Raw genomic sequence first — 21,450 nt, forward strand, 5'->3', positions numbered from 1 at the left:
TACCAAATTGTATATATTCCTGCACAAATGACAGATGTGATAGAAATTTTGGTGTCTGAAAGATATAAAAGTCTGGATTTGGAGAACCATGCCAAGACTCAACCAAGACGGAATGGCGGTTGAGTTAGAAGTCAAAAGTCTAAGACAGTATCAACAGCTTTAAATAGGCTACTATTGCCCAGAAAGTGCTGGGCTCCTCAAGGACTCACAGCTTCTGCTGAAACTAGTGGAAGCTGTATCCAGGAGACTCTTTGACAAACTCCTGATAGTACATCACATCACTTATGACCTTTTCTGAAACAGAAGACAGTAGCAATGGCCACTCATGGCCTTACCATCTCATCCTGAAATGACTGTGATTTACTCTGCACAATTGCCCAGAACTGCAGCTGCTACAAACTGCAAGTTCCTGCATGCCTACAAGAACAATCCAATGCTGTCATAATATGTAAGATCTGCTGGAGCTGAATTGTTTGTTGGTGTTACCCAAGATCATTTTTAACCCACAAACTCTTGCATGCTTTGGGGCCTGCTTATTTCCATAACTACTTGTTCTAAATGGAATCTGGTTACCCGCTAACAAAAAGCTGACACTTAGATAATCTTTATTGTCATTTTTTACTATGGGCACATTGGCACACATTAAAAATGAAATGTTGTTGCTCGCTCTCAAAAGTGTACACATTTCATTAAAGGTGGTACTTTGCAGAGCTTTACAAACTGGCATTTTTTGTTTTTAGAAGCTTATAGTAAAAAATAGATAGGTAAGGTTCATTTATTACCCAAGATATGGTTTATTTAATATTAAATTACTGAATAAAATATAGTAATCAGGCTGGATTGATGCATCATGTAATGCCAAAAATCAGTTTATAAATTGGTTTATAATCTGCAGTTATGTATTGGGCTCAGTTGTAACACCACTTGGTAAGATGGAGCAGCTAACAGCTCTCCAGCAACCCAGACTCCAGGTCTCCAGTGCCGCTATTGGCTGTCCCTAGGTGGCAATGGGTTGCTTTAAACCTATTGGCTGCCGCCTAGGGGCCAGGCTATAAATTGCTGCAAGCTGCAGCCCAATTCCCAGTTCAGATCCTGCAAGCAATAAACCATGACCTTTGTTGAACTCACTTGCCTCGTCTCTTTTCCTGCGCGAAGAACTCATTACACAACATGCATGAAACTAAAACAAGCCCTGTTATAGGTTAGCATAATGTGTGAACTCAACCATAATGTGAAAGATAACAGGATTTGAGGCAGAAGAAGGAAGAGCAATCAAAGGATTTCCAATTTGCCTGAAATGTAAATTCTAAAAAAAAGGAAGAGATACCCTTGGGAAGTAACAAAATGTCCTTAAAATATTTACATTTTAGGAAAATCATCACAGCAAGTGTTCTATTTTCCATCAGGATGGGAAAATGACGTACCTTTTGAGTTCAGTATGCTCACTGGTTATATATACCCAGAGATTCTTTTATACTTTTAGGAAAATTTGGTTTCTAGAGTATGCAATCATTTATCATTTATCTGATTTTCAATTTTATTTCTCAACAGCAATGTGAGAGATTAAAATCCATCTGCAGAGACACCTTTTACAGCATCAATCAAATGAACTATTTCACCATACTGTCCCAATAATTTTCACAATTCACAGCAAGAACTTCAGACTTCAGCATATGGGGTAAACAGATGCGCTTTCATTATAAAATGGCAAAAACGAATGGTTTACCATGCAGTTAACTTTGAAAAGTTTGCCTTGTACAAATTAACATGAAATTCAAAGGAACATAAATGTGACTAGGACTAGATTACTTCATTTCAGTTCGAATAATCCAGACAAGCATGAAAGGTAGATCACGATAGCACTGATACTATTAATGATGAGTCGATATACAATGTGCATTCCAGTGGGACAAGAGAATGTTGTTAGTTGCAAAGTCGTGTCTGACCCACCGCGACCCCCTGGACAATGTTCCTCCAGGCCTTCCTCCAGCCACCTCATTCTTTGTCATCCCCTTCTTCCATTGCCCTCAATCTTTAGTTTATTCTAACCCTGACTCTGCTGCTTGGCACTAACAAGTACGAAGTCTATCTTAACATATGCCTTGTGATAAAGTCAAGCTAGCTATTCTTATTGAGGATGTGATAGAAATTTATATAAAATAAAAACTCTCAATTTCAAAAATTCATAGTTTATTATTTCTAGTAACATATTATATTGCATAAATACTCTATCTTGTTATATGTCTTTTATTTTTAAAAAGGTGATAACTTAAGAAATTGTTTTAGACAAGAAATAGAAAAATAAATACATTCATTACAGTATATGCATTTGTTATCAATTACAACCCTTCTTAGAAGGAAAAAAATATTAAATACTTATAAAGTATGTATCATTTCTAGTAATATCTTTTACTATATACATATGAAGAGACATATTCTCTCATAATGTATAGCTTAGCAAGTAACTTTAAATATGCAGATATTGGAAAACTGCTGTGGATGGACCTGCTATCCTGCAGCTTAATCTTCCCTGCTTTACAAGTGATTTCAGCAGTGTAAAGTTGTCTGCAATGAGACAACTTAAGGGTCTTCCAGATATTTTGTGACAGTTAACTCTTGTATTTGGCTATGTTGGCTGAGCACATCTGGAATTCATTTGGATATGGAAAGCTGTAATAAGAGATGTTCCATTTATAGTGGAATTTAATATTTGCAAAAGGTCGTATGTAAGCATGTTACTGCTGACCAGCATGGCAACTGTTACTATATGTGAAATGGCAGCTTGTTAGGATTATTTCTTCATGAAGAACCCAGCTTTCATATAAAAACGATGCGTATGTTCCAAAGGTCCATTTGATTTTGGAACAAATGTGGTAAAGGAAAGGAAAGAGAAGGGAGTTAAATTTTGAATAATTCTCTCTTTCTTCCTAATATGTGGCTTTGAACTGCAAGGTATCTCTTAAGAAGCTTAAATACATTCTAATGTTTGGAACTTTAAGCATCTAGGACTATTTGTTTTGCTTCTCCATGAAAAATATAGTTGAAAACTCTATTTAAATAATGAGGGTTTTGTTACATGTGAGGTAGGCAAGACCTGACCAATAATTAAAGAACTGCCTTTTCTTCCCCACTTTGATCAGGAAAGGAATTTCATCAGTACCACAATACAATTTCAGGAAGTTTTAAAAATGCAATTTCTGCTAGAATGCAAACATGTTTTTTTAAAAAATTGTTTTGGCCATGGCATATATTCTGTTTAATTTGTAAAAAACTAAGATTAAGAGATGTGTGTTTCTGAGTTTGCTAAAAACTAAACTGGCATTTTTATCTATTGTTCATACTGACAGGATTCCTTCCCATTCCACCACGATTTAACTCCATCTAATAATATTTGCACTGTCCCATCTCAGTGAATCTACTCTGACTTTCCACGTACAAAATACAGTTGCTACCTCTCACTTCAAATTCAGTGCTTTGGTCTGAATATACATACATACGTACATACTTATATATATATATATATATATATAGCTTTAGACTTCCAATATAGTTTAGCTGCAAAGTGTAACATTACAAAAGTCTATTAAATGTTTTGGCTTTTTTGAAAGGTCACAGCTTTCATATGTCAAAACTGTACCATCAAAGGAAATGCACTTTAATAACCTCTTTTGGAAACCCTTCCCACATGTCTTGGAACATGGTGACCAGTTTCCTAGCTGCCATCGTGGGCATGGTGTGTCTGCACATGGTCGTATATCACTTGGCTTGAGTTCTTTTGCACAGTCTGAGGCCGGTCGCCCACTAAGGTCTCTGCATTGTACAGATCTCCTCTGCCAGCCAGTCCCACATGATTTAGAGCATTCTCCCCATTCTTCTATAATCCATTCAGATAAAACGGTCTCCTTGATTGCATTGAAAGATTCAGTCTTACTGAAAGGCTCCTCAGAACCCAACTGTGCTGATTTCTTCTTAAAATAGGTATATTTGATTTTAGATCGTAATGAATCGCCCACAGTAAGGACCTGTATGGTTAATGGTTCCTTCAGTGGACTGAAGCTACGAATTCTTTCCAGAGAAGCAGATGAACCACTATATCTCAAAATATTTCCTTTATAAGTAATATCTTGCTCCATTGTTGTTAGTGTATAGTCACCATTGAGAATATAAGTACCATCAGCCGCTTTGATTGCAAGGAAGCTTCCATCTTGCCGTGTACCCCTGTGATTTCGTTGCTTCACTTCTATGTTTGTTGACCCAGCAGGAATCACAACAACATCGTGGTAACCAGGTCTACAGGGAAGAAGAAGAACTACTGTTGAATACCAGCACCTCTTAATTATTAAGAACTCCTATCACGAGCAAGAACTTAGGCTGAATCTTAAAGTAATGTATCCTGGTAACTTTGTAATTAAAAGAATAAACTAACATAAAACCTGTACTTGATTCACAATATGAAACATTGCTTCCTAAAATGATTTCATTAAACAATTCAAATGAAAAAAACATCTTTCATAGTAATGAGTAGGGTAACAATTCCTAAAGTTTGAAAACACACCTGGCATTAGAAAACATTCCAGATACTTTCTTGCAGGTAGCTCCATTGCCTCCACAGATGCCACATTTATCAAACTTCTTATTGGATCCTATGACACGATCACATCCTGCTTTTATACATTGCCCTCGAACACAAATTGAAGTAGAATCTGGGCTACATAAAGTTCCATCCACCACCTTTAAAGCAAGGAAGACTTGATTAGAAGTTATACAAACTTTATCATAAAATTTTAAAAGTACTGGACACGATCCAGTCAGTTAATCTCTTTTAAGTTTCATTTTAAAATCAAAGTGTCCTTGGGGTTTATATATTAATGTGGTTTATGATATAGTGCCATTATGATTTCATTATGATTTGTGAATCACAATTTATAGTTTATCTATAGACTATACTTATAAACTGATTTATACAGTTTAACTTGTATGAACCTGTTTATTCAATAAATTAAGAGCAAAAAATGCCATCATTTAACTGAATGTATAAACAAAGACAAAAAGTAAACAACTGTAGAACACTTTGACAATCTAATACTACAATTTTTTTTCTGCAATTATTTTGTTCTGGAAATAAAATCACAATGGCAAAATAAGGTGTCCAGGAGACATCATGAAATAATGATTTGGAACGTGAGTATTTTAATACTAAAACCAAATTGAATTAGAATCATTTTGCACCAGCATCTCGGGAGATTATGAAACCAACTGATACTTTGTGTGATGAAGGATATCATCTCTTTCGGTTTTTAAGCTTTATTATTATACTTGTTTTGTTAATTAACTTCATAACGGAAACCAAATCAGAGGCCTTTGAGTGCTTTTTAGAAGTAAAGTGTTTAGTAATTCTACCGTACATTGCTAGAATAACAAAGAATGATCTCAGTTGATGGTAGCAAATGGCCAACCTTGTCTGGATGTAAAGTGTCATTTTGCATATTACAGACAGTGTCGTTTATCAATTCTACAAGCAGTCAAAGTTAACAAACATGTATAAAATGTTTGATGCATATGATATGTACTTGTACCCACCTTTGGTTGAAGAACAAAAAAATAGCCAGTTCCTTTGGCAAGGCAAACCAGCTTGCATCTGTCTTTGGGAGAGACTCCAGCAAACTTAGGTACCCATTCCACTGCAAGGCCAGTTCCAAAAGATTTGGAAATATCATTGTGAGCCTCACATTGTTCCTCCCTGAACGTTTTGCCTGTAAATTGAGAAGACACTGATCAGACTTAGGAGACTCATGTTTAATTTTATAATTGCATTTATAAAATAACCGTAAAACTTACTGTTCTCTGGACAATCTTCAATGTTACAGGATCTGTACTGCACACGCTTGCCTTCACAATACTTTCCTCCATTCTTTGGAACTGGGTTATCACATTCTCGCACAGAGTATTGTATTCCTCCACCACACGTTCTTGAACACTCACCCCATGGCTCCCATGAGCCCCAGCGTCCATGAACAGGGATCTACAATTCGAAACACAGAAACAAATGTGCATATTAAAGCAACTTGAAAAAGCATTCGTTTTAGGAGTAATAAGAGGAGGGTGGCATAACATTTAGAAATAGTTGAGGTTATTATCCTATTATTTATGTTATGTGTATGGTAAAGCAACACCCTTTCATGCTATTTTAAAGAGTAAAAAATCCTATGCACTTTTACTCATATCTAACACTTACTGAATCTAATGACATTTCTTCTCATACTCATATATTGGGTATTTCTACTAAATCTGTGGTACAAAATGTTTTCTCATTTGTAGATGATTCCAGGGCTGATCACCAAAACAAATACAGTAATTGTTTATTATAACTTATTTGCTATTTTTATTAATTACTGTTAATTACTGAACGGTAAGAATTTTAAGCCCGGTTTTGATAACATTTATATGCAACACTAATCAAATGACACTTCATATTTTTATTCACTTTATAAAACTCTTCCCTATCATATTTTTGTCTTTAAATATTTAAATAAAAAATTAAGCCTGACTAACTTAGAATATTTTTCATCTTACTCAAGTACAAGGAAACAACCACTTACATCATATAGCTTCTTGTCTGTTTTATTAACACACTTGCCATTCATGCACCATTTTTCATCTCCACAACTGGTACCATCTGCCCAAGGAAAGTGTTTGGTCTGGCACATAAGCACTCCAGCAGAAGTACCAGTACACCACAAAGTTGTACATATGCTAGCTGCATCAGGACAATGTTTGGATTCCTCCCCAAATGTGAATTGGCACTGCCTATTAGCATCATACATTGTGCCAGGAAGATCAGAAGGGTATAGCAATGGCTTGTGAGGTTTGTCCAGCAGACATTCTCCTGGAAATAATAAAGAAAAACTATATTGTGACTTTTGACTGTTTTTCCTTTAAATATTGTAGTATCACTCTTTGAAGAATGATAGAAATTAGAATATATCTATTCAAACGTCTGACCCATGAATTCACAAGAGAAATTTTAATGTGTTAACTTTTCTGGCTTAAATTTAAAGAATATTTACAAAAATAAGATTATTTGAGGTAAGATTGGTAGGCCCCATAATTCAGCACTGCATATTAATCATTCATTCATAAAATTTGTATAACTATCCATCTCAACCCAAGGAAACACTGGTCAGTGCATAATAGATTTAAAAAAAAATGAGAATATAAAAACAGCAAATACAAATATAAAAGCCCATAATAATAAATAGCCAAATATCCTGAAAACAAACTGGCAACCAATGCAACTTGGAGCAGAAGTCTAATATACGTTGTCCTAGAAGTTCATATAACTGACTGTGTCATTACATTCTATACTGGATAGTCTTTTTTTTAATCCCATTTATATCCCGCCCTTCTCTGAAGACTCAGGGCGGCTTACAATTTAAAGCACAAATCAATGTGCTTAGCAATAGCCTTCATTCTATGTATATGCCTGCTTATTAGGGCTTTCACTCCCCCCCCCCCAAGCGGCATTACTACAAAGTCAGCTTATTTCCCCCAACAATCTGGGTCCTCATTTTACCTACCTCGGAAGGATGGAAGGCTGAGTCAACCTTGAGCCTGGTGGGATGCGAACCTGCACTAATTGCAGGCAGCTGGTGTTACTTAAGGAGGCATTAGCCCACTGCTCCACCAAGGCTCTTCAAGGGCAGCTCTAAGTATTACAGTAGTCAAAGATGGAGTGTCTAGGGCAAGAGTGACTGTAAACAGGGTCTGCTGATCTAGGAGCAGGCACAACTGGTGATCAAGATAAACCTGTTCAAAGACCCTCCTAACCATGATTTCCACCTGCTCCCTGAGAAGGAGTAATGAATGCAGAAGGACCTCCATATTGTGCACTGGGTTTGCCTGAGGCAGTGTAACCTCCTCCAGCACCTAAGATGGCATAGTTGTTCTGTTCCAGCCTACGACCGGCCCTGTTTGAATGTCAGGGACAACCCCTTTTTATAGTCAACATGCTGGAAAAACCCAACCAAATTTATTTACAAAGAAATCAAAAGTTCAAACAAGAGTTAAACCAAAAGTTCAAACAAGGGTTAAACAGGAACAAGAGACCAGGACTCTTAGCAGAAGATCTTCAAACGGTTGCCTTCAGCAACCAGCACCTCCCACACCTTCCCCTTTTATCAGCAGCCCCAAGGCGTGGCTTCTCATTGTCTTCTCCTCCTGTCACCGAGTTGCCTCATTGCCTTTCTCTGTTCTACTCTGCTGGATTGCCTCCTGCTCCTAGCATCCCTGAACAGATCCAGCTGTGAATCATCTACATTCAATACCTCATGCTCACACGGCTGAGTCTGAGGAGGAACATGATGGGAGGGGCCAGGCTGAGAGTCCTGCAGTGCATCAGAGCCTCCCTCTGACACCAAAGGCTCTCCAAACCCCTCCTCCTCCTCTTCAGAATCATCAGACTCAGCTGCCAGTATCACAGGCTGACGCTGAATCACAACAATAGTTCTCAAATCAGTAGGCCCCCACAACCAAAGCCATTTGATTGTGTCAGGGTTCAGATGAAGTCTGCTATTCTCCTCAGCCTTGAAAATGGGATAAAATATTCATGGCATTGCTAAATTTGCCAGGGGTAGGGATATACAATTAGATATACCTCACCCTGTGGCAATGTATAAGCTCACCCAGTGATGATGTAGATGTCTCATGTAGATGTAAAAAAGGAAGGGAGAAGGCAATGAAACTTATGGCATCCACATAGTAGCAGCTGAGAGCAGGACATCTCCTGGATCATCATCAAATGGAAACAACCATGAAGGAAAGAGGTGACCCAGCACAATACCATGCTGCCCATCTCCAGCCATCTGAGCCAATCCAAATGATACCATGGTTGATGGTATTGAAAGCTGCCAAGAGGTCAAGTAGGACAAGGATGGATGCATTATCCCCATCTCGCCCATGCCAGAAGTCATGCATAAGTACATCCAATGCCATTTCTGTCCCACACTTAGCTCTGAAGCCTAATCAGAAAGGAGCCAGTTAATTCACTTCCCCAATGCTCTCTGAAGCTGTTCCACAACCTCCTTCTCTGTAAAAGGGGAGGTGAGATTACTGGATGAAAATTGTCCATTATAGTGGGTCCAGTGGCAGCTTCTTGTGGAGGGGGGGGGGTGTTAGGCCTCTCCTCCTTTATTATTAAAAGTGTCTCTTCAGAGTTAAAGAAATGGGTATTCCCAGCTTATATTCTATCACATTGGACACTTATGTGCCTTGCCATTTTAGAAGTGCTAGAAACAAATATTGGAATTGGTAACCTGTTAAGTGTTTACAAGGAAGATTTTGATAGTTCATTACAAAACAGTAAATGGTTACTTGTTTTTGAACAAAGCAGGTGCTAAGCTTTATCATCCAGACAATTTATTTTCATTCTCTTGGACCAATACTTCCAAGAAACAGGTCATTATGGTATCTGAGACAGATTTGGAAAAGAGTGAATAGCCATTTGTCCAGGATTCAATAAGGTCTCCTGCCTAGGCCAGAGGTTGGACTAGAAGACTTCCAAGGTCCCTTCCAGCCCAATGATTGTAAGTCACAGCCATCCAATAATGATCTAGCTGTTTATACGATAATGTTATGATATATCAGTCTTTCCTATGAAGCCATGATTCTCTTTTTCTGGACTAAAAGTCATTTCTTGGGATGGGGGGCATATGACATCCTCTTTGTGTGGCTGGAAGGTAATGTTATTCTAACTGATTTGGAAATACCTAAAATATTTGAAAGCAACTATTTCTAATATTAAAATTCAGCATCTTGAATGGAATTCAGTTAGAAATGTAAGCAGTACGTTTAAAACTTACCATGACCATTATCCAAAAAGGTAGTTATCATGTATGCACTGCATGGAGACCAAGGATGGCTTCGATCCAAGTTGGAAAGCATAGATGCCATCATGTGAGAATCACTATTTATACCATTAATACTGGTACACTGCTTTGCATCATCATGTGGCATATTAAACACATGGCCTTTAAAAAGAAGAGGGGGAAAAAACCCAATGAACACATCATACATTAAAACTTGCACTGTGGTGAGAACTTACTAGTTGGACTTATCATTGCTATGTGATACCACCATCAGCTAATATTTTATTCTGAATTCTATTCAAGGCATTGTCATCTATTTATACGGCTTGAGGCCTTGGTATCTTTGATGCCTTCTATGTCAGATAGATTACGCTTATCTAAAATGAGTCAGCAAGGAATGCCTGCAGAAGTCCCTTACTCCTCATGCAGAATTAATAATGGCAAAGAGAACAAAAGTAGATCTGATTTTGGGATGGTCCCTTTCCATGGAATAGTTGGTCCATAAGTGGCCCTTACTTTCATGGGGTTTGGGAAGCTTGTCAAGTGTGGCTTTTCAGGAGGGCTGTAAGACTAATTCTAGTTTGAGTGTGACGTGACAATATGAATTTTGTCCTACTATTGATTGTTATGTAATTACATTGTAAACTAGTAAGTAATTTATTGCATTATCATCCATTTTTTAATTCTATTGGTTGGAGTCTGATGGATCAGAGTAGTACAGGTAGTCCTCGACTTACGATCACAATTGAGCCCAAAGTTTCTGTTGCTACTAAATGAATCATTTGTTAAGTGAATTTTGCTCCATTTTATGACCCTTTGTCATAGTTATTAAGTGAATCACTGCAGTTGTTAAGTTTGTAACATGGATGTTAAGTGAATCTGGCTTCCCCATTAACTTTGCTTGTAAGAAGGTTGCAAAGGTGATTGCATGACCCCAGGACACTGCAGCCGTCATAAATATGAGTTAGTTGCCAAGCATCTGAATTTGGATCACATGACCATGGATGGAGAGGCTGCATTAGTCGTAAGTGTGAAAAATGGGCATAACTCACTTTTTTCAGTGATGTAAATTTGAATGGTCACTAAATGAACTGTTGTAAATCGAGGACTACCTGTATCAAAATCTTATAGATGCACTTTAATGATATTATGTTGTATGTTTCATTTTATTTTAAGCATTGAGTGGTTATGCTGGCATGCAAGAACTGGTATCAAAAAATAAAGCCAACGTTCACCTCCTTTTTCTTATTTCCTTAGCATATTTATATATATTTATATTTTATTAGATTTATATACCGCCCTTTCACGAAGGACTCAGGGCGGTTTAGGGTATTTAAAACAACCAGTACAAAAGTTAAAAACAAATTAAAAAAGATTAAATTATCCCTAAAATTAAAAAACTATAACTTTGTTGTTTGTATCTCATGATTTATGTTGCCTTTATTTAGTATCCATTGAGATTTATGTTGTTTGCTTATTATTTTATGACTATCACTGTTTGTCTCTTATGATTTATGATTATTGTATTTTATGATTATGATTTATCACTTGTTGCTTGTATGTGCACTGACAGCTTATGAGACAAATTTCATGTGTGTCCAATCACACTTGGCCAATAAAGTATTCTATTTTATTCTATTCTGCTCTGTTCTAGTCTACCCTACTCTTTCCTATGATAAAGAATTTTCAATTTTTTTCTGAACTCAAATTGGGTTTATAAATCCTATACGTGGGCTTCAATTTAACACAAGATTTGTGTGGGTGTATTTTAAAAGTCTCGGCCACTTCTTTTCCCTCTGAACCCTACTTTTTATCCCTGAAAAATATTGTAAAAATATTACAATATTCAGTAGTCATTTTCACATATACTGAGAAGCTTTAACTCATAGCTTTGTCCCAATGTTGGTAAAACCTAGACTTCTGATTGTTTATACTATAATTGAAATATACCTGAATGATGATACCTTGAAAAAAAAACACCTCTCACACTCTGGGACAATGTTTCTCAACTTAATTTTTTTTAAAGATATATGAACTTCAACTCCCAGAATTCCCCAACCAGCTCTGGGAGTTGAAACCCACACATCTTAAAGTGGCCGAGGTTGAGAAACACTGTCTAGGACACGGGTAGGCAACCTTGGCTCTTTTATGACTCATAGACTTCAGCTCCCAGAATTCCTGAGCCAGCCATGCTGGCTCAGGAATTCTGGGAGTTGAAGTCCATGAGTCATAAAAGAGCCAAGGTTGCCCTACCGCTGGTCTAGGAGAAAAGGGTTATGGTCCTTTTGCCTGGATCTAGATTTCATACATTTGCATTTTTTATTATACAACAACTGAAGCCAATACTTCTGCCTGACATGGCAGAGCTTAGGCACCATGGTGAGAATTAAACCACAGTAACTGCAAGAAACAACTGATTTAAAGCCTTAACTACAGACCAATATGATAATGCATGTTTTTAAAACAAATAAGCTTGCCACAAATTTCCCCTGAATTTCAATTACCTAATTCATGAGTGGTTGTAAAAGCAGCTTGCAAGCCATCATCTTCTATGACAGAACAACTGCGGTTTGGATCACAAGCAGTTCCCACATCAGCCATCCCAAGAGTGTCACATGTTTTGGCACCACAGAGATCCTATAAAAAGAAAATATGTTTTTTCATTGTTAATTGGGTCAAGAGCTTAAGTCTGACAGAACGATATTATTTTGGCAATAGGCCTTTTCATCATGGAAAGAGCATAACAGTCTTTCAAAATTAAAAATGTCATTCAATGTGGAAGATGTATCAGGAACGGCACAACAGTAGATAATGATTGCCAACATCATTACAATCATGCTACAACAGATATTTAATCAGTGATGTACAATTTCTATGACTTAAGATAAGTAAACTATTTGATTATCTCACATTTTAAATGATAACAATAGTCTCTACTCAGTTTTTACAGTTATTTGTTAAGGGAGAGACTTGAAACATCTTCTGAATTCTCAAAAGAAACTGGATGTTCATAGTCATGTAAAAATAAAAGTTTCCTAATCAAACACTCAATAAATATTTTTGTTCATTTTCCCATGCAGAAAACTATTAAAGGTGTAACAAGTTAAAATTTATGGCACCAGCTCATTCCAAGAAACCACATTTTTGACATACTCTCTGAAATACTTGAAATATTTCAAAATTAAAAAAATGTAAAAGTAAAAAAAAGTATTTTTGAATGTGCTGATTGAAGAAAGTTCAGATTACATTAAGTGGAACCTATAAATATCCAGTCCTTCCCGTACTTCTCCTTACCTGTCTGGTAAAAAGAATGGCAGTATCATAGTGTTCTGCGTGCCGGTCACTGGGAGGATTATGTTGCTTCTGCCAGTTACAAAAATTCCTTAAAGTGAGAGCAGCATTTGAAGATACATCAGGCCCCTTCTGCTCATCATAGATGACTATTATTTTCACCACCACCAAATTAATAGGGTTCCGGATACTAGGATGCTTGTACATTCTACTAGCCACAGACAGGAGTGTGAGAAGGTAGTGCTTCAGTCCACTGCCATGGAATTCTGCCATAGACTGGTCAGCTACAAGCAAAGTTTCCACATAGCGAGGGCTCGACACAAATCTTTTCTTCCTTATAGATCTCTTTTCTATATTTCAAAAAGAAAAAAAAGCAAAATGTAAGACACATTACTAATATTTCCCAACATATTTATACAGTTGGCAAATCATAATCAACTACTGCCAAGATAGACTGGGAATCCCAAAGATTGTCTAAACAGCCCATTCTTTATTTATTTCAAATGAAACTTTAAAAATCTAAAGGATGTTAACTCTATTAAAAAGGTAAAGGTAAAGGTTCCCCCGCACATGTGTGCTAGTCGTTTCCGACTCTAGGGGCCGGTGCTCATCTCCGTTTCAAAGCCGAAGAGCCAGCAGTTGTCCAAGGACGTCTCCGTGGTCATGTGGCTGGCATGACTAGACGCCAAAGGCGCACGGAACGCTGTTACCTTCCCACCGCAGTGGTCCCTATTTTTCTACTTGCATTTTTACGTGCTTTCGAACTGCTAGGTTGGCAGAAGCTGGGACGAGTAACAGGCGCTCACTCTGTTACGCGGACGAAGGGTTAAATCCTCTGCCCATTAAGGAATATTTCTACTGAGGATTTTCACAATGAATCATTGCTGCTGTCAATAAATGTTCACAGCCATCCTCCTCAAAGGTTAAAATTACTGAAATGAAAGGCTTTGCCTGGATCCCATCCAACACTTCCCAAGGGCCTGGAAAGGGAAATACTCCCACTCTCTTCCTCTGATTTCCAGTTCCTGTTTAGTTATCAAATAGAAAGGAGTTTCAACTTTCTGCAACTAAAAGTACTTCGGTTATGTAGGTGTCCCATTGTCTGGGTCTGGCAAGTTTATGCCTGGCCTGAAGTTGGATGGGAGCTCTTCATTGGGAACTAAAAAAAAAATCATCCTGGAAGAATTGGAGTGGTAAACTACTAGTATTTGGCTGTTGAGGTAATTACACAAATGTGTTCATGAACTTATCAAGAATGCAGCTCAACTTGAAAGGGATTTCATTGTTTAAAAAGGAACTACTTGAAAGATACGCTTTCCCTTAATAAAGCCATGTTTGTTATTATATACAGATACTATATACTAATATTTTATGTTTGAGATTTTACATGGAAAGCCAAATCCAGTAACAAACAGCTGGTTTCAAGAGGATCTGAGAGTGGACTATCCTTGAATCAGCAGCAAACAGCATCTCAAAAAAGCATAATCTGGATGAGGTTCAGCATAAAGTTATTCAGAATGGTGTGTTCCCAGATTGGTATATATTGCACATCCTTAAATGCAAGTACTCTGCATACTGGTATCCTCCAAATATTTATTACAATTCCAAGGCAGAAGGGCCAATGGCTATCAATTCTGGAAGTCGGAATCCAACATATACAGAAGGCATCAGATTAGAGAAAGTTTAGGATACTTTTATGAGAATACAACCAAAAGCTTTAAAGTCCTCTTTGAACAGAACTACTGAACACATCTGTCTAGTTTTCTTACCAAAAATATAGTAGTACTTTGCCATTACCTTCTAGAATTTTTTTTTTTAACTTCTGGGTCTGGCCTATATAACTATATACTAATTAGGTCCAAACTTCCTTAGTTTTTTTAGACTAGTTCTAGTGAATATTATGCAATAGCTAGGTAGATCTAAAACACGGGACTTCAAACTTGGCCCTTTTATGACTTGTGGACTTCAACTCCCAGAATCCCTCAGCCAGCGTGTCTAGCTGAGGAATTCCGGAAGGTGAAGTCCACAAGTCATAAAAGGGCCAAGTTTGAAGACCCCTGATCTAAAAGATAACATTGTGAAAATTACAATGTAAAATACTAGAGAAAGTAACCCCCTTAGCTTATTCAACTAGATTCTAGGTACTGATTCTCACCAATGGAACTGAAAGCAATCAGAGAGAACAGAATAACTCCAGATTTCCCAATTAAGATACAAGCCTAAATTTTAGTGAAACACACCATAAAACTGATCAAAAACTGCATACTTAATATATTTCATTTATTTTTATTTACAAGTTACATCCTAATCCTAAAGAAGCTTGCTTGACAATAATGTATGTCCCAAACAATTCCACAGAATGTACTCCAAAATGAACATGCATACCTGCTGATTCAGTGTAAGATTTAAGGCATTAACTTAAAGGGGAGGGGGAATCCATTGCATTAAGAATGTGTACTTTTTATCTTTTTTTCCCCAGAAAGTGAGTAGGGCATTAGTTTTAACTGAATTGCTACTTTACTCTTTGTCTGATGTATTTGATGTATTCTTTCTTTGCTTCATTTAACTGGATGGAATTCTAAATAAACGTTACATTATGTTCAGCCAGAAAATATATCCCTTTGATTGCAGGGGTATTTCTCATGCTACCATTAAACAGCTATATGCTACAGTATTCACACTTATCAGAGTTTGATTTGACAAACTAAACCATAAACCAGCTAATCCTATTTCAGTTAGGGTAATGAACCGTCTGCAAGAAAACAAGCAAGCTCAGAGAGCACCAAGGACCCCTCATTTCAGTTTCCCACGAATCCAGACCATATGAAACATACACACACTGCACCCTTTGAATCCAGAATTTAGGAACGTGGTGCAAATTCAAGCACAGATTTTCCATGCAAGGCATTCTCGTTTCGTGACTGCATTTGCCTTATTGCATTAAGTATTATAAACCCATTTATTAGGTGCAACTCACAAAACACAGGCTCAGAAGGACCACTTTGGAGTAGGTATGCACAAGCTGTCATCAACTAACCAGCAAAGTGTGAAACGCTTGACACGAAACGTCTTTCACTAATCGTCCTGCGTCAAATACTACTTAACCTAAGGCAGCCCGACACCCGAGACTCCTCTTTTTTAAAAAAATATCCTCCTGCGTTTACAGAAAAAACGTTAATCCCACGGATTTCACCGGATTTGCTCCCATTCATAAGACCTTACTTTACCTTGGGAACTATTGGGAAATTCTGTCCATTACAAACAAAATATTTGACTTCCCTCCAAATAGCCGAACTCGAGAAATCACTGATTTAAAGTAGACATCCCGAATCAATAGCACCTCCCTACTCCCACTTTCCAACGGGAAAAGCCACAACATTCAGCTTAATCTAGTAGTAGTAGTAGTAGTAGTAGGAAGGAGAGGGAGAGAGAGAGAGAGAGAGAGAGAGAGAGTGTTTTTAAACGCCTCCATTTATGACCTCAGCTTCTAGAGCGACCAATGGCAGTACGCGGAAACGTGGGTTTTGGACCACTCCGAACGCATTGAAAAAGTTTGCGCCTGGGGCGCATGCGCGGCCCGCAGCATCGTCACTGCCGTTCCCGAAGCTAAAGCTCCTCGCTCTGACAGGGGCGACGGGGAGAGAGAGAGAGGGGGGGGGGGTGCAGGGAAAGCAATACCTGCGCGGGTCGCGTAGTCCGCCTGCTGCTTTTCCTCTCCAGGCCGCCGCCCTTTAGAGGCCGAGGTTTCGTCGGAGTCGGGCACCTCGCACTGACTACCGCTGCCACGGGGGAGGCGGCTCTGCCGAGAGCGGCTCAGGAGGTGGAGCCGAGGCTGCTGCCGCTGCTGCTCCCCCCCTTCTGAACCCTGGGAGAGGTTGGCCGGCTGAATGAGATACTCTGAGCCGCGCAGGTAGAAGGCGCCCCGGATTCCCCCGCAGAGGCTGAGCGCTGCGGCTGAGGCCGGATCCCCGTTGACCGTGCCGGAATAGAAGCAGCTGGCTAAGTTCGCGCCGAGCGCTTGGTGGGGCTCCTCTGCCTGCCTCCGGCTTTGGGGGCGGCTGCCAACATACTGGAGCGTCAGAGCCGGAGCTAAAAAGCTGTGGTCGGGCTTCAGCTCCAAACTGAAGCGCTCGCCAAAGGCGTCCAGGTGGTAGAGCTGGTCGCCGTCGTCTGCTCGCTGCCGCCCGACAGAATCCACTTTCACGGGCACCACCAGCTGCTCCTCCTCCTCCTCCTCTCGGGGCGAAGAAGGGCCGCCTCGAGCACCCAGCGAGAGCAACAGCGTGCTCAGCGCCAGGCACGCCTTAGCTCCCTTCATGCTGCCCGCCAGCGCGCGCAAGAGGAGAGAGAGAGGAAAATGAATTCACCACCACGCTGAGGAGTTGAAAAACGGCAAGCGAGAACGGCGCCTTAAAAGCCTCAAAACGGGCAGAAATGTCTTTTCGGACCGTTTAGAGCCGAGCTAAATCGCGCTGCTTGGTAACGAACGGCCCAAGGTGGGGGGGCGGGAGCAGGCGAACAAGAGCGCTGCGAGGGCTCCTTCCGCGCCCTGGAAGTCGCCGGCAGAGTCCCCGAAGGGAGAAGAACCTACGAGATAAAGCGAGCTTCGGCTCGGCGCCTCGAGTGTGGGAGCGAAGGCAGCGCGCGCTTGCACTTATATGGAGCGAGCTCCCCTTTTTGCCCACCCACCCCCCTGTTGTGGAGGCGGGGACCTAGACGAGGCTTGAGCTCATCTGTGCGTAAAGTCGGCGCGCGGCAACGGTGCCCCTGCCCGTCTCTCTCTCTCTCTCTCTCTCTCTCTCTCTCTCTCTCTCTCTCTCTCTCTAAGGAAAAAAAAATCTCAAAATAAATGCTCGACCTTACCCGTTCACGTTGCTACCCGGCCTGGCAGTCCTTTTAACTCTCCCCTCGGCGCGGCTCGCGCTCCTCTGCAACTCAAGTTTTCCGCGTAGGAGCTACTGCGGTTGTTTCTTATTCCAGGATTGCGAGGGGGGGGAGGGGGGGGGAGAGAAGGTTTCCTTGAATCCCGTCCACCCGAGTTCTGTGCCAGATCCTCCTTCCGCCCCCCCCCTTTCCACCCCCCCCCCGCCGTCTGTTTCCAAGCTCTTTCGAGAGCCAAGCTTTTGAGGACAGCGGAGCGCGAATGGAAAGGGGACGAGATATTTTACACGTTTGACGGCATTTGTTAAACGTTTCTGGAAAGATTTCTAAAACCCGGGCAACAGTAGCGCGGTTGCTCAAGAAAGGGTACAGAGAAGAGCAACAAAGATGATCGGGGGACTGGAGGCTAAAACATATAGGGAACGGTTACTCGAATTGGGTATGTGTAGTTTAACAAAGAGAAGGGTGAGGGGGGACACGATAGCAGTGTTCCAATATCTCGGGGGCTGCCACAAAGGAGAGGAAGCCAAGCTATTCTCCAAAGCACCTGAAAGCAGGACAAGAAGCAATGGATGGAAACTATAGTCAAGGAGAGTAGCAACGTAGAACTAAGGAGAAACTTCCTGACAGAACAATTAACCAGTGGAACAACCTGCCTCCAGAGGTGGTGAATGCTCCAACACTGGAGGTTTTTAAGAAGAGCCTGGACAGCCATTTGCCTGAAATGGTATAGGGTTTCCTGCCTGAGCAGGGGGTTGGACTAGATGACCTCCAAGGTCCCTTCCAACTACTACTACTACTACTTCTTCTTCTTCTTCTTCTTCTTCTTCTTCTTCTTCTTATTATTATTATTATTATTATTATTATTATTATTATTATTATTATTATTATTATTATTATTATTATTATTATTATTATTATTATTATTATTCACACCAGTGATATAGAACAGGTGAACGTGCAGTCATAGGGATCCACCACAGAAAGTAACTTTCTGTTGCCTTTTATCTCATCTGGTGAAACATTTGGGTAATGAATGTTTCAAAGAAGATAAAACGCTGGGGAACCAGGGCACAATATTTGCACCTTTCTGTTTTGGACCTTAAAACAAAGCTCTTATTATTTGCTTCCGAGAAACTTACTAGTTTAAAGGAATAGTATGCCTTCAAAACACTTTGATTAATTGTAAGCAGAAAGTAACCTGTAGGTTATTTTCCTTTGTAATTCACATGGTGCCTACTGTACTATTACAGCCTGTATGTATAGACTGTTAACGTACCCATACAATTGGAAACATATATTCTTTTTAGGTAATTTAAGCAGAAACATTTGTGTAGGTACAGTTTTCCAAATGAGCTCTAGCAGTACAGCTAATCCGCATAATTCCTTGTATACACCAGGCCTGGGATTTCTGTTTTGATTGCATGGTTTTTGCACCCCCATCCCACTTAAGATAGGCTTCTAGAGACTTAGGGTAAAGACTCTTCCTCCAGACACGTCTGGAATAAGTAATGCTTTAGTTCCAAAGTTTTCTATTGCATCATCTGTACATGAGAGTAATATTCATAGTGGATTTTTTTTTAATTTGGCCTTTGTACAAAGACAACGTTTAACTGTTGCCATCAGCCTGTAGGGATTTGCTCCCTAGATCCAAAGGCCATGGCTATTCTTGCATCACAGTTGAATATATATCTGGGCACTTTTGTTGTCTAATTAGTATTTCCTGCATGGGTATTTTTGTTATAAATAAAGTCTTTTTCATGCAATAGTCATTTATCTTTCTTTCATTATAATTCTTTTTCCATCACTTTTACAGTGTTTTCCTTCCCCCAAAAAAATCTGCACTATATTAAAAACTCTTTGACTAAACATCTCAATTGTCAAACTTTCAGAGTTTTGTTTCATTAGATAAAATTTTTGTTTATCTGTTATTTTTTGCTTATTGTTGGAGAAGGATAATACATTTTAAGCAAGATCTATAGTATTATTACGTTTTTTTATCTACTGAACAAAGCAGCATTAATGGGAGAAACTAGAATTATTTCATAAGGTATATTTGTATCAGTACAAACATTTAGAATACAAGGACACTGGATTTATCCCTTCCAAAAATGTTAATATAGAGTGTTAGCAAGCAGATTAAAAATTCTGTGTAATATCTCAAATATAATTTTCTTAAACCACCTGTAAAATTGTGAGTTTTGATTAGAACAAATATTTTCTGTGTTAATTTATTAATTTGGAAAAATAGTGAAACACACTCCTGTAATTTTTGCTTGAAAGTAAGTACCTTGAATTATATAGGATATAATCTAAAATGAATACAGATTGTTTTCACTGGTTTCATAAGCATACTTAATGTGAAGCAATTTTTTTTGAGCTTAGTGCCCAGCTCCTAGCAATTACCCTACAAATTGAACAAATGTGTAAAGATTTTCCTTAAAGAATTTTACAACTTAAAATTACTAGCATTAGTGTAACTTTGGTTATCTATCTCCCTAATGAAAATTCAGCAAATTATCTACTTACCAAATACTTTATTTGTGATGGTGATCATGTGTACCCTATCTAACATCAGTACTACTGTATATTGATAGTTTAAAAAATACAGACCACCTTAAAACTATTTTGAAATTAAAATATTTTTTCCACCAGATGGCACTCTAAGTATTAAAAACCATCTGTTTTCTAATGTTTTGCAACTATGAATTTAACTTCTCTTGGAAGCGTTGATATTTTACTTATGATCAGTATTTTGCAAAAAAAAGAATATATATATTATCTAAGAATTTTTTTAAATAAATGAAAATACTTTGATACATTTTTTGTATTAAAATACTAAATGTTATATAAACATGAAGTTAAGATCCAATTAAATCAGAATGTACTTATAATGCACATATAGGTAAAGATTATGCTATAAATTACCTTGTTCATGAGGCATATTTTTATATGTAGCATAGATTATTAAGTAATTTGATAACCAGCCTATGGCTGGACTGTCTAATAAACTGAGATTGTGTTGTTAAAGGAGCTTTCTTCATAAACTAGTTACAAATGAAGCCATGCTTAAGCCTCATTGAAATCTGTGGGATTTAAGTCATGATTTAAAAACAAATCGGTTTTGGTAGGAATAATAGACAACTATGCCACTGCCCCAAAACAAGCCCTGTTGAATTCCAGTACATAAATTTCCAGGTAAATATACTTGCAGTTGTAATTCAGTGTCTTCTACTTTCTTAAATAGTGAGAAAATAGTGACAAATGTTATATCATAAATCAGTGATGGCAAACCTTTTAGAGACCGAGTGTCCAAACTGCAACACAAAACCCACTTATTTATTGCTAGGTGCCAGGTGGGCGTGGCCTACTGGGTGGGTGTGGATGTGGTCATGGAAGATTGGGTGGGTGTGGC

At 38.7% G+C, this 21,450-nt stretch overlaps 1 protein-coding gene across 1 annotated transcript; it reads right to left on the bottom strand.

The window, feature by feature from the left end:
• Nucleotides 1-1,582: 1,582 nt before the first annotated feature.
• ADAMTS1 (ADAM metallopeptidase with thrombospondin type 1 motif 1) lies at nt 1,583-18,014 on the bottom strand. Its single transcript, XM_081326299.1, has 9 exons — nt 16,833-18,014; nt 13,158-13,504; nt 12,368-12,500; nt 9,858-10,025; nt 6,600-6,886; nt 5,839-6,022; nt 5,581-5,753; nt 4,556-4,731; nt 1,583-4,290 (listed from the first exon to the last, which is right to left on the bottom strand). Exons 1-9 carry the CDS (start codon nt 17,470-17,472, stop codon nt 3,552-3,554), a joined length of 2,847 nt encoding a protein of 948 aa, XP_081182425.1. The 5' UTR covers nt 17,473-18,014; the 3' UTR covers nt 1,583-3,551.
• Between the last annotated feature and the right edge of the window lie 3,436 nt (nt 18,015-21,450).

This window comes from Vipera berus, assembly GCF_964194415.1.
Source record: "Vipera berus genome assembly, chromosome: 4".
NCBI classification, from domain to species: Eukaryota; Metazoa; Chordata; class Lepidosauria; order Squamata; family Viperidae; genus Vipera; species Vipera berus.

What these genes read in the sequence shown, in the direction of transcription:
- ADAMTS1 (XM_081326299.1), bottom strand. Translation starts at nt 17,472, where the DNA reads ATGAAGGGAGCTAAGGCGTGCCTGGCGCTGAGCACGCTGTTGCTCTCG. An exon ending in CTTTTTGGATAATGGTCATG is followed by an intron (nt 6,887 to 9,857) that starts GTAAGTTTTAAA and finishes TATTATTTCCAG; the next exon opens with GAGAATGTCTGCTGGACAAA. An exon ending in CAGACAAGAAGCTATATGAT is followed by an intron (nt 6,023 to 6,599) that starts GTAAGTGGTTGT and finishes TTCGAATTGTAG; the next exon opens with ATCCCTGTTCATGGACGCTG.